This window comes from Pristis pectinata, chromosome 1 (assembly GCF_009764475.1).
Source record: "Pristis pectinata isolate sPriPec2 chromosome 1, sPriPec2.1.pri, whole genome shotgun sequence".
NCBI classification, from domain to species: domain Eukaryota; kingdom Metazoa; phylum Chordata; class Chondrichthyes; order Rhinopristiformes; family Pristidae; genus Pristis; species Pristis pectinata.
In genome coordinates, this window is record NC_067405.1 from 87,396,936 (window position 1) to 87,410,734 (window position 13,799).

The 13,799-nt window shown below is 44.8% G+C and overlaps 1 protein-coding gene across 6 annotated transcripts in view; it reads left to right on the forward strand.

Moving 5' to 3' along the window:
* Window positions 1-13,799, forward strand: part of mta1 (metastasis associated 1) — a 111,014-nt gene that overhangs the window by 65,270 nt on the left and 31,945 nt on the right. For 2 of the 6 annotated variants that reach the window (XM_052029544.1, XM_052029570.1), the window contains exons 14-16: window positions 271-466; window positions 3,775-3,864; window positions 10,568-10,714. In XM_052029544.1, the coding sequence (XP_051885504.1) occupies window positions 271-466; window positions 3,775-3,864; window positions 10,568-10,714 (433 nt within the window). The remainder of the gene's footprint in view (window positions 1-270; window positions 467-3,774; window positions 3,865-10,567; window positions 10,715-13,799) is intronic. The other 4 variants (XM_052029553.1, XM_052029580.1, XM_052029560.1 and 1 more) reach the window with 2 other exon arrangements.

A 13,799-nucleotide genomic window follows, 5' to 3' on the forward strand; every position in this document is an offset into this window, starting at 1 on the left:
AAAGAGATGTACCAAACAAATGTAGGCATTCATCATCCTTTGCTATGGTATGGTAGCCATCTGCAATGAGCTGATGGTTTTCCTCCTGAATGGGGAATCCTCCATTCTACATCTCCCTCTGAGAAAGAGCAGCCACCAGGAGACATGTCAGTCTGCAGCACAGGCCTTCCCTGGGCACCCCTCTGCGGCCAAGTTTCCTGTTTTAGCCTCTAGACTTGTTTCTTTTTTGGGGTGAATTTTGACAATCACTGTGACGTGTTGTCTCTCCAGAGCGCCCATGGCACACTGACGAGGAATAGCAGCAGCCCCAAATTTGCCGTGAAGACACGACAGGCTTTTTACCTGCACACAACCAAGCTGACGAGAATAGCCCGGCGCTTGTGTCAAGACATTCTTCAGCAGGCAGCACGACACCCGTATGTGCCAATTAACAGTGCAGCCATCAAGGCAGAGTGTGAGTACCCAGGTAACACATGGACAGCTTTAAGCGTAGTGAGGAAGTTCTCTTCCAGGCCTGAAATTGGTTCACTGATGAGGACGTTATGCCTTTGTTCCACATGACCTGGGTCACTTTCCAGAGCCATTCTGCTCTTAACTTGGTAAGAATTTTCCCAGTGCCCTGGCCAACTTTCAGCCCTTGGGCAATATCACAGCACACATGAACAACGTTCGTTTCATTTTTGTGTTCTTGCACTTATCAACCTCAAAACCTTTCCCATCCATTTACTTGTCTAAATTCTTTTAAATGTTAATGTATCTCCCTCAACCACTTCTTTTGGCAGCTTGTTCCATATACAGACCACCCTCCGGGTGACAAAGTTGCCCGTCAGGTTCCTACTAAATCTCTCCCTTCACACCTTAAACCCATGCCCTCTAGATTCCCCAACCCTGGGAAAAGAGCTCTTTGTAAATAAACATTTGACTAAACAACTCAACAGCAACTGTACTATTGCTCATTTGCATCTTATTTCCATACTTCCTTTTGACATACAAGGCTGTGTCCTTATCAGCTACTGTGTTCACCCTTGTAAAGCAGTGAATTTGTTATAAAACTCAGCATGTTCCTTCTTTGAGGGTTGTTGGTAATTTGCTCTAATTTCTGGAGCAAAAAAAACAAACTACTGGAGGAACTTAGCGAGTCAGGCAGCATCTGTAGAGGGAAATGGACAGTTGATGTTTTGGGTCTGGACTGAAAGAGTAGAGGGGAGATGGCCAGTATAAAGAGGTGAGGGAAGGGGTGGGGCAAAATCTGACAAGCAATAAGTGGATCAAGGTTGGGGGTTGGGTGGGGGCGCGCGTGGTGATTGGCAGATGGAGGAGGGAAGGGTGGAAATAGCGACAGAGGCTGGGTGGTTGAATCTGATAGGAGAGGAAGGTGGAGCCTGGAAACAGGTGAGGTGGGTGGGCAGGTGGGAGCAGTAGGAGGAGAGGACTCAGTGGGAGGAGTGTGAGGGTGATGGGCAGATGGAGTGGGTGAAGGAGGGGAAAGAAACGGGGTGATCAGGGGCCTGGGGAGGGGTTGTCTATGTGTGTGGATGATGAACTGGGTGGACCAGGAGGAGAGAGAAAAGGGACAGGGGGAACAGGTGACCTGAAATTAGAGAATTCAATGTTCATGCTGTCAGGTTGTAGACTATCCAGGCAGAATATGAGGTGCTGTTCCTCTAGTTTGTGTTTGGCCTGTTCCTTGCAGTGGGGGAGGCGGAGGACAGACAGGTCGGTGTGGGAATTGGGAGGAGAACTAAAACAGCATTCAACCAGAAGCTCCATAAGGCCATGGCGGACAGAGCATAGGTGCTTGGCAAAGCAGTCACCTAGACGGCATTTGTTCTCACCGATGTAGACGAGGCCACGTCGCGAGCACCGAATGCAATAAACAAGGTTGGCGGAGGTGCTTGTGAATGTCTGCCTCACTAGGAAGGGCTGCTGTGATCCCTAGATTGGCCCTCTAATTTCTGCCCACTTTTACCAGCTAATTTGCACGCACTCTGGGTGCTGGATCAACATTCTCCATATCTGCAGTGCTTGGCACTGCACCTTGCAATGACGAGGTTTTGTGGGCTGGTTTTAAAAGTAGTTCCCAGAGTTTAGGCTGGTGACTGGCAGATTTCCATGAGAATGGTCTCCTAAGGATGTGGGGAAAAACCCTACCAAAACACAAGCTGCATCCAACTCTCTTGTCAAGTCCCCCTAACACCAGCTCCAGTCTCACTCCAGTACATTTTCATCCCTGACCAAGCACGACTGAAGCTGACTGTCCACGTTTTGAGTCCTCTGCCAATTGCCACATCTGAGTCCCAGCACTCTGAAGACTGAAGAGATCCAGAATGTAGGAAGATGGCATAGTACTGCTGCCTTACAGCTCCAGCAGCTTGGGTTCGATTCTTACCTCCTGGTGCTGTTTGTCTGGAGTTTGAATGTTCTCCCTCATGGGTTTCCCCCTGATGCTCTGGTTACCTCCTACATCCCAAAGATACGTTGGTCATTAGGTTAATTGACCACTGTAAATCCACCCTAGTGTAGGTGGTTGATGGGAGAATCGGAGAAGAGCTGATGGGCAAGTGAGGGGGTCACTTACAGGGAAATAAGTGGGGGAATGGGATTGGTCTGAGAGCCAGCATAGACTTGACAGGCGGAATATCCTCCTTGTATGTCAAAAGGAAATATGGAAATAAGATGCCAATGAGTAATGAGCAATTAGTACAGTTGCTGTTGAGTTGTTTAGTCAAATGTTTATTTACAAAGAGCTCTTTTCCTAGGGTTGGGGAATCAGGAACTAGAGGGCATGGGTTTAAGGTGAGAGGGAAGAGATTTAATAGGAACCTGAGGGGCAACTTTTTCACCCAGAGGGTGGTCTGTTTCCGGAACGAACTGCCAGAGGAAGTGGTTGAGGCAGGTACATTAAAACTTAAAAGACACTTGGACAGGTACGTGAATGGGAAAGGTTTTGAGGGATTTGGGAACCTTGGTCAGTATGGACCCATTGGGCTGAAAGGTCTGTTTCTGTTCTCTATGACTCTATAGCTCTTGGGTTTCCTTAACCTCTTTGTAATTCTTCAGCACTGAAAATACATTCACTTGTGTGGAGCAAGTCTTGTGCTGTTCCAGTCTATGGTTCCCCATGCCTGTCGCTTGTGACGTCTCAACATAAGAACATAAGAAATTAGGAGCAGGAATAGGCCACTCAGCCCTCAAGCCTGCCCCGCCATTTAATATGATTGTGGTTGATCTGTCCCAAGAATCATATCCTCTTCTGTGCCAGTTCCCTGTAGCCTTCAATTTCCTAATCTTTCAAAAAATCGTCTACTTCTTTAAATACCCCCAATAATCTACCCTCCACATCCCTCTGGGGTAGAGAGTTCCAGAGATTCACCACCTTCAGTGAGAACCTAGAACAGTACAACACGGGAACAGGCCCACGATGTCTGTGCCGACCATGAGAAAACTACACATCTGTCTGCACAAGAAGTTCCTGCACACTTCAGCTTTAAATGACTAGCCCTTAATCTTTTAACCATGTCCCATCATTGAAGTAGGAATGCCAGTTTGTGCTGTAGTCCCTTGTGCACTAGGAGCTCTGGAGTCTGTCTGACTTTGTGTAGGACTTGCAACCAGCGAACGGAGGTGACTTTCATCCCATTGACCTGGGCCAAATTTGATCCCTAGACAGTATCTAATTCTTCCCTACTCTTCAGAAATAGGATTGAGACAATTACTGATTATGCTGGAGGACTCAGGTTTCCAAAAATAACCTGCTTAATTTTCACGCACCAGGTACATTGCGATTACCGGAAGCAGAAAATCAAACGATAGGGCTGAAACGAGCTGTTAGAAAACCCTTGGAAACAATTGTGGAATACTTAGGTAAGTGTCAGCTTGAACTGTGAACACTTGCGACTGAAATGGTTCTTATTGTGAATATCTCATCACGTCTGAGGCTTGATCTTCGGAGTTGTCTGAACAGTTAAACAAGTGAATATTGACCGTGTTTTGAGCAGAAATATGTCATGTGGACCTTCCTCTGTGACACCAGAATAGGAATATAAGCAATTGAAACAATCCTTCTTGTTTCCTTCTTAAGGAAAGCCAAAATTGTAATGCTCAACTTTTGACAAGCCACACAATATATGCATGTGCAATTTTGATATTTTAAATTCCTTCTTAGTTTATAAATGTTTTAAATTATTGTTACAAAACATTTTTTTAATTCTTTACAGTCATCTTAACTTTTAAAATTCTTTGAATTTAAACAATTTTAGAAATTGTTAAAAGTGCCTTCCATCTCTAGTTCAAGTTTATTATTGTCATAGGCATATATCAAGGGGATAAATGCCATGAAATTTAGCTTTTTGCAGCAGCAGCACGGTACATTACAAGATGAGGACAAACATAAGTTCATAAATTATACATAACTTGCATGTGTGCAAAATAGACAACAACCCTAATACAAAATTGAGAGAGAGCAAGGGGGAAACAAAAGTCCAAGGTAATGTTAGGGTTTTTCAGGTCGGTTCAAGAACTCGATGGCAGTGGGGAAGAAGCTGTTGTTGAACCTTTGGGTTGTGGGCAGGTGAGGCTACTGGCCTTCTCCTACACCCCTATCTCCTAGACGTACTCCTATCCAAGGGCTAGACCCCAGGACCACATAACCTGGGGCAGAGTCAGCTGTTCAGCCCTCTGGATCCTACCTGGGTAAGTGTTGTGGTTCTTAGTTGCTGAGCCTAGGCAGCAGCCAAATCCAGCTCTGTTCGGCTCACTGCCTTTTGAATGATGTGTTATTCTGAGCCCGCTGTCATCTCTCTCGGGGATGTTTAAGATTCCACACAGAAGAGCAGGGGAGTTGCTCCAGTGGCCTGATCAACACAGACACCTCCTGCAATACAGCCATTTGGGTAATGGAAATTCATCCTTACAGAATTCACACATCACTACCCAAAAATTTGAGATACAGAATAAAATTCGGTCTCACAGAATCAACGTGAGAGGGAGAAAAAACAAAGATAAAATTTAGTTTTTTTTAAAATTCTCATTTCTTGACGCATGTGCAGATGAAGTGGCTTTGCGTTACAGAAAATTTTGACACGGACTGTTTTTGAGAAATGTAATACCTACTCCACCCCGCCCCTGTTACCAGCTCAATTGAAATTTTAAAGCTTGATCAGGTGATCATTACCACATTGCTGTCTGTGGGTCAGATTTCCTCTATTACAGCAGTGAAAGCTGATGGAGAAGATCCTGAGAGGCAGGATTTATGAACATTTGGAGGGGTATAATATGATTAGGAATAGTCAGAATGGCTTTGTTAAGGGCAGATCCTGCCTTACGAACCTGATTGAATTTTTTGAGGATGTGACTAAGCACATCGATGAAGGGAGAGCAGTAGATGTAATGGATATGGATTTCAGCAAGGTGTTTGATAAGGTACCCCATGCGAGGCTTATGGAGAAGGTGAGGAGACATGGGATCCAAGGGGACATTGCAGTGTGTGGATCCAGAACTGGCTGGCCCACAGAAGGCAAAGAGTGGTTAGTGAAGGGTCGTATTCTGAGTGGAGGTCGGTGACCAGTGATGTACCTCAGGGATCTGTACTGGGACCCTTAATATTTGTGATTTTTATAAACGACCTGGATGAGGAAGTGGAGGGATGGGTTAGTAAGTTTGCAGATGACACAAATGTTGGGGGTGTTGTGGATAGTATAGAGGGCTGTCAGAGATTACAGAGGGACATAGATAGGATGCAGAGTTGGGCTGAGAAGTGGCAGATGCAGTTCAACCCAGATAAGTGTGAAGTGGTTCATTTTGGTAGGTCAAATATGTTGGCGGAATATAGTATTAATGGTAGGACTCCTGGCAGTGTGGAGGATCAGAGGGATCTTGGGGTCCGAGTCCATAGGACGCTCAAAGCAGCTGCGCAGGTTGACTCTGTGGTTAAGAAGGCATACAGTGTATTGTCCTTCATCAATCAGGGAATTGAATTTGGGAGCCGTGAAGTATTGTTGCAGCCATATAGGTCCCTGGTCAGACCCCACTTGGAGTATTGTGCTCAGTTCTGGTCGCCTCACTACAAGAAAGATGTGGAAGCCATAGAGAGGGTGCAGAGGAGATTTACAAGGATGCTGCCTGGAATGCAGAGCATGCCTTATGAAAGCAGATTGAGGGCCTTTTCTCCTTGGAGCGATGGAGGATGAGGGGGTCCTGATTGAGGTGTATAAGATAATGAGAGGTATTGATAGGGTAGATAGTCAGAGGCTTTTCCCCAGGGCTGAATTGGTGGCCACAAGAGGACGTAGGTTTAAGGTGCTGGGGTGTAGGTATAGAGGAGATGTCAGGGGTAAGTTTTACTCAGAGAGTGGTGAGTGCATGGAATGGGCTGCCGGAAACAGTGGTGGAGGCTGATACGATAGGGTCTTTCAAGAGACTGTTAGATAGGTATATGGAGCTGAGTAAAATAGAGGGCTATGGGTAAGCCTAGTAATTTCTAGGGTAGGGACATGTTCGGCACAGCTTTGTGGGCCGAAGGGCCTGAATTCTGCTGTAATTGTTCTACGTTCTATGTATTTCAGAAGTATTTAACTGGCTGTATAAATGCAAGTCTTCTGTCTTGCCCACTAAGTATCTGTCATTTGTGAAATGAAGATCCATTCAATGTATTTTTTCTGGGGGTGAATCCTTTCATGTACCTCATTGGCATGGCAATGAATAAATCCCCTTGTGTGTTATTGGATAGAAACACTGCCAACACTCATTCAGCCTAGAAGTTACATCCCAAAGTACTGTTGACCCATTTAATGTCAGATGGGACCATGGTTGTCAGGTGACGGATGATGAGAGGAATATCTCAGGAAAATTTGAAATACAAGGTAGCCTGTTAGCCTTTCAAACCTCTCATCCAGTGAGATCTTGGTTGATCTAATCTTAACTCCCTATATCTGTCATTGCCTCATGTCCCTTAATATCTTTGGTTAAAAAAAACAACTTAGTCGGTTTAAAATCAACAACCAATATTGCTTAAGAGTGTTCTAGGTTTTAGAAAGTTCCAGAACAAGGGGACATAGTTACAAGAAAAACTGAGGTGGGTAGAAATTTCTTCTCTCAGAGGGTGGTGAATCTCTGGAATTCTCTTCTCCCGAGGGTGGTGGAGGCCAGATCATCAGATATATTTAAGATAGAGATGGATAAATATTTGAAAGATTGAGCAATTGAGGGTTATGGGGAACTGGTACAGAAGAAGAGTTGAGGCCAGCATTAGATCAGCGATGATCATACTGAATGGTGGGGCAGGCTTGAGGGGCCTGGTGACCTACTCCTACTCCTGCTCCTGCTCCGATTTTCTTGTGTTCTTTTTGGCTACAGAGTAAATAACCTGATTTCCCGATGTTTAAATCCATTGACAATTTTACTCTTTTGAGTAATCTATTAATACCTCCTTTTAATTTTGTGTCCCTCTGCACACTGCTTATAATTCCCTATATATTTATATAATCTACAAGCTTGTATATGTGACTGTTTTAACCTATCGTAAGATATAGATAAATGCAATGAATAGATGAGGCCCCAACACAAATTCTTGAGCAATTCCACTCGTCAACATGTGTTGATTTGAGTCCCAACTTTCTGAGTTCAGCTACTCTAGTCCGTCAATAATTTGCCTGCAGTTCCACAAGCTTCAAATTTAGCATATGTCCCTCTTCTGTGAGACTTTATAAAATGCTTTATGAAAATCTTTCTAAGTAACAAATGCCCAAGTCTTCCCTGCATCCCTATTGGTTGGTCTCAAGTCCTTGTGTTGCCCTTTTTATCCTTCCCCTGAGATTCCTGCCCCTGCTCCTGTCCCTGTTCAGGTGGAGTGAGTTCCAGCAGTCCTGGTGCTGGTCCAAATCTCCCGGGAAATGGAGCATCACTCTCCAACACCGCCTCTTCAGCATCTGCTCCCCCTCTGCCGATATGTACGTGACTCACAATGATGCAGAGATTATAACCCTGAAGTCCTCTTTTCCGATTTAGCTTCTAAAAGTAATTTCCTCATCTATTCTCCCTGTATTGTTGGTCTCAACGTTTCCTCCCTCTCCATTATCCTTTTAAACTGAAGGGAGACACGAGAGACTGCAGATGTTGGGATCTGGAGCAAAAAATGAGCTGGAGGAACCTGGTGGGTCAGGCAGAGACCAGATGAAGGGTTTTGAACTGAACCATTAACTGTCTATTTCCCTCTACAGATGCTGCCTGACCCAATGAGCTCATTTTTTGCATCCTTTTAAACCAGTTTGGGATGCCCCTCACACTGCCACCAAGCAGGCATCTTTCATGTAACACTCTCTATCCTGCTTGCAACAGATTGTGGGGTGGTAGGTTAATTGGCCATTGTAAATTGCCCCTAGGGTTTGAGTGAGCAGTAGGGCCTGGAAGGGGGGAATAAAATGGGATCAGTGAAAGATTAACATAAATGGGTGTTTGGTGGTTGGCACGGATGTAATGGGCTGAATGATTTGTTTCTGTGCTGTATTCTGTTAATTATTGTAACTCCCACAAGTGGGGCATTACCCTTCCCCTTTTGGGCAGCTTCCTGCTCTGTCACCATTCTGGCTACCCTTCGACAGCTTTTTGTCCTCCTCACAGGCAGGGAGTACATTGCGCCTCCCACACGGATATGTTTCTGTGGAACCTGGTTCTCCACCTCACTTGGTTTCCCTTTACTCTCTGCATTTTCAATCACACCAACCCCTGTCGTGACCAGCTGCGATCAAGACCAAAATGTTCTGATAGTCCTTCCCCTCCCTTTTTTTTATTATTCCAAAATAAACTTTATTCATCATAAAAAACAAACTATATACAACAATAAAACAGTGCAAACCTTTACATTCGTGTACAGATCAATCATTAGTGTTACCTTTTTCAAAAAAAACACAGCACCGATGCCACTCGTGTGGCTCCCTGGGGTGCTACCCCAATCCTTCCCCTCCCTCTTGTTAGTCCAGCTCAGTAACTCTGTGCCTGAGTGATTCAAGTTATGGGCATCTGCAGGAGCTTGTTCATTCAGGACCACCCTGCAGTTCATGCCAGACACATATTTCCAAGTCTGCATTTATTTTTAGGTAATTCTGAGTCCTGTATGCAGTGCTGCTGCTTCCTCACAGCTCCAGTCACCCGGGTTCATTTCAATCACGATCCCCGGTGCTGTCTGTTTGCAGATTGCATGTTCTCCCTGTGACTGTGGGTTTCCACTGGATGGTCTGGTTACCTCCCACTACCCAAAGAAAAATGGGTTGGTAGGGTAATTGATTACTATAAATTGCCCCTAATGGGCAGATCAGTGGTAGAATCTCAAGTCAAGTTTATTTTATTTTCACGTGCACAAGTACAGTGAGGTACAGGTACAATGAAAAACTTGCTTGCAGCAGCATCACAGGCACATGGGTTCAGAACATAAATTACATGTAAATTATACAGGACAGTGAAGTAAAAAGACTGTGCAAAGCAAGACATTAGTGCAAAAAAAAGCATAATCGGACACAAGACCATGTAGTGCAAGAGATGGTCCATAGTGTTCCATTGCTGAAGTAGGGTTAGGGTTGTGCAGGTTGGTTCAAGAACCTGGTGGTTGGAGGAAGGTAGCTGTTCCTGAACCTGGTGTGGTGTTAATGAGAATGTAGGGAGAATAAAATGGAATTAGTGTAAATGGGTGATTGATGGTCAGCATGGACTCAGTGGGCCGAAGAGCCTGTCTCCATGTTATATGACTCTGTCTCTATAAATATGCATTAAGGGCTTAAAAGTAGACCTTACTGGCTCAGGTATTTACTGAGGCTAATACAAGTGATAAAAGCAAAAAGGAACAATCACTGTTTGCACCAGTTTCCTACTTCTTCAAATGCTGAACTTTCCACTCCCCTGTGGCTGTGATCTGTTGGGGAACTCAGTAGGAACGCACTGCCATATCAATTGAGGTTCTTATTTCCAGAACACCATCCAATGACTCCATTGAGAAGGTACATGTGTTTGGGTATTGGTGGGTGGTAGTCCAGTCTTGGCTGTTACCCCCAGTATGTTGGAGCCCACATACACACGCAGCTTTGTTCACCTATGAAGATTTCTCTTGCGTGTGATGCACTGCACTAAAATGAGCTTTAGTTAAACCAACACCTTTGGGAGATAGTGCTGTATTTGCACCAAGTTCTTATAAACTCTGTGGCCCTTCCTTATGTTTCAACAATGATGATACTTCCCAAATCCTTTGTTGGTTGTGAAACACTTTGAAATATCCTAAGGTTATGATGCATTCTACATACAGCCATTCCTCAGTGTACGAAAAGGTGTGTTCCTGGTAAACATTTGTTAGGTGAAATTTCGTAGATCGAAGAGGCTGGGGGAAATGTGTGATGGAAATTTTGGCAGGAGGGTGTTCCTTCACATAGAGAATGGCGCACTATTCCTTAAAGCAAAGATATCTTTTGAAATTGAGGACAAGTACCACAAAGAACTGATGGGGTTATTGCAAACATTGGTAAATCGAATGTTCCAGAGGGTTTGTTCTTTGTATCCGGATGTTAACCACCTTCTTTGTTCGCAGAAGCTCATCCATGCCCTAAACAGGACCGTGCTCAGGCTAGTCTGCACATCAGCAACGTGACACCTGCCAAGATGATGCCCATCTTAAACCACAGCTCTCCAACTATCCTGGGCAAGCGTAGCTACGAGCAGCACAATGGTATCGACGGTTAGTGTTTCAGAGCGGGGAGACCGGTTTCTGGGTTACTTTGGGGAACGCATGTCTGTATATTTGTTCATTCGGGTCAGAGTTATCAGTACAGTCTTGATACATTTCTACCCCTTTTCTCAAAGTGCTGACCCCTGCAGGATGGAGTTTCCACATGTGTAAAAAGAGCCTCGTACATGTAAAAACAGTGCAGAACATGTTGTCCAAGGGCAGGACCCTAAGGAAAAGCCAAGCCTCACTGGAGCCACTAGAGAAACTGGAAGGATGGGTGCGGGCAGGATCAAGGGGGGAGTCGCTGGTTTCTGTAAACAGTGGGACAGCAGGTAGAGCCACTTCCACACAGCTCCAGTGACCCAGGTTCACTCTTGACCCATGGTGCTGTCTGTGTGGAGTTTGCATGTCTTCCCTGTGACAGTGTGGGCTTCCTCCTGGTCCTCTGGTTTTCTCCCACATCCCAAAGACATACAGGTCGGTGGGCCGACTGGCCACTGTATATTGCCCCTAGCATGTAGGTGAGAGAGCCTGGGGGGAATTGATGGGAATGTGGGAAGAATAAAAAAATGGGATTAATGTAGGATGAGTGTAAATGGGTGACTGTGGATGGTCAGCACAGACTCAGTGGACTGAAAGTCTTGTTTTCATGCAGTATCTCTCTATGACTCTGTTATGTTTATATTTTATTCTTGAATAAATATCAGCACAGATACTACAGTATTTCGACTGAGTGGCTTTAGCTCCTCCCATATGCAAATTCCCCAGCAGCAATCAAAAAGCTCCTTCCAATATTACATGGCACTGCACTGCAATACATCTCTGAGTGATGCCTTTTTAAATCTACTTATCATCATTCATTTTGTTCTGAAACATCTTTTCAGGAAAAAAGGACAACACCCAAAATGTTAACCTGTTTATATTTCCAACACTTTCTGCTTAATTTTGGATTTTCAGCAGCAGTTTTCCATTTGTAACTCTTAGGTTCTAACAGACTTCTGAATCACACCCCATATTCATATCTAACTCAGCCAGGCTGTTCATTGATGGATGGCATCCCAGGTGATCCTGTGCACATTCGTCTCCAACAAGGTTCACTGACTCGCAGTCAGGATTAGCCATCTAGCTTGCTTTGTCTTCAGTTTTGTTCCACTTCCTTAACTGAGGAATTCCAAACCCAGTGCAATCCAGCTGTTGTTGCAATTCCGCTGCATCTTCTCCCTGTCCATCCTGAAGGCACGGATCCTTCTGTGGTGGGCGCATTGAAATTGTCTTAGAGACTGGTAACAGCAGAATAGGCAATCAGAAAATCTCTAAGGACACAATGTGCTGTTGCCCCATCACTTTTCCTGACATCAGCCTAAATCAAATGGAAATTTAAAAAAAACCTGCAGGTGCTGGAAATCTGAAATAAAGACACAAAATGCTGGAAACTCAGTGGGTCAGGCAGCATCTGTGCAAAGAGAAACAGAATTAACGTTTCAGATTAAAGACACTTTGATCTGAAATATTGACTGTGTTTCTCTTTTCACGGATGCTGCCTGACCTGCTGAGTGTGGTCAAATATCAACTGCTAAGCAGGACTATACTGAAGAATGCCTTTACTCGCTGGCGGGAGTTTTAGTGAGCTACAATTTTCGGGATTGTAACTTTGTCAGTGGAGAAATTCTTTTGACAGCTAAATGTGAATTATTTTAATAGTCAAGCCTCGTGTATTTGAAGTGACAAATGGATGTTGCAAGTTTGGAGATAATTCACCATCAGGAACGCTAAAGGTGCAGTGGTGGAGGGAGGAGGTTATAGTTGGCCTCAGAAGTATGGTGAATTTAAAGATGGAATAGTTAGTGTTGCTGCCTCACAGTTCCAGGGTTCCACGTTTGATCCTGACCACAGGAGCTGACTATGTGGAGTGTGCATGTTCTATCCGTGAGCATGTAGCTTTCCTGTGGGTGCTCTGGTTTCCTCCACATCCCAAAGATATGTGGTAGGTTAATTGGCTATTGTTAATTGCCCCTTAATGTAGGTTAGTTGCAAAAAGAATCAAAGGGGAATTGATGGACATATGTGAGAGACAATAAAATGGAGGACTACAGGGAAATAAGGAGAGTAGAAATGGGATTACTCTGCTGAGAGCTGGCATACACCTGATGGGCCAAATGGGCTTCTTCTGTCTTTGTAATGAGTAATTAGGGATCCTCCAACTTGGCTGGATGACTGCATCTTCAACCACACTCAAAAGGCTCAGCATTATCCAGGACAAAGCAACCCATTTGACTGGAACCTCAGCCTCCACCCACAACATTAATTCTCTCCACTATGATACTGTGACAGCATCGTACACCATCTACAAAATGCATTGTGTTTACTTAGAAACATAGAAAACCTACAGCACAATTCAGGCTCTTTGGCCCACAAAGCTGTGCTGAACATGTCCCTACCTTAGAAATTACTAGGCTTACCCATAGCCCTCTATTTTTCTCAGCTCCATGTACCTATCCAAAAGTCTTTTAAAAGACCCTATCATATCCGCTTCCACCACCATTGCCGGCAGCCCATTCCAGGCACTCACCACTCTGAGTAAAAAACTTACCCCTGACATCTCCTCTATACCTACTCCCCAGCACCTTAAACCTACGTCCTCTTGTGGCCACCATTTCAGCCCTGGGGAAAAGCCTCTGACTATCTACCCAATCAATGCCTCTCATCATCTTATATACCTCTATCAGGTCTCCTCTCATCCTCCGTCGCTCCAAGGAGAAAAGGCCGAGTTCCCTCGACCTGCTTTCATAAGGTATGCTCCGCATTCCAGGCAGCATCCTAGTAAATCTCCTCTGCATCCTTTCTATGGCTTCCAAATCTTTCCTGTAGTGAGGTGACCAGAACCGAGCACAGTACTCCAAGTGGGGTCTGACCAGGGTCCTATATAGCTGCAACAAGACCTCTCGGCTCCTAAATTCAATTCCCCGATTGATAAAGGACAATACACCGTATGCCTTCTTAACTACAGAGTCAACCTACACAGCTGCTTTGAGCGTCCTATGGACTCGGACCCCAAGATCCCTCTGATCCTCCACACTGCCAAGAGTCCTACCGT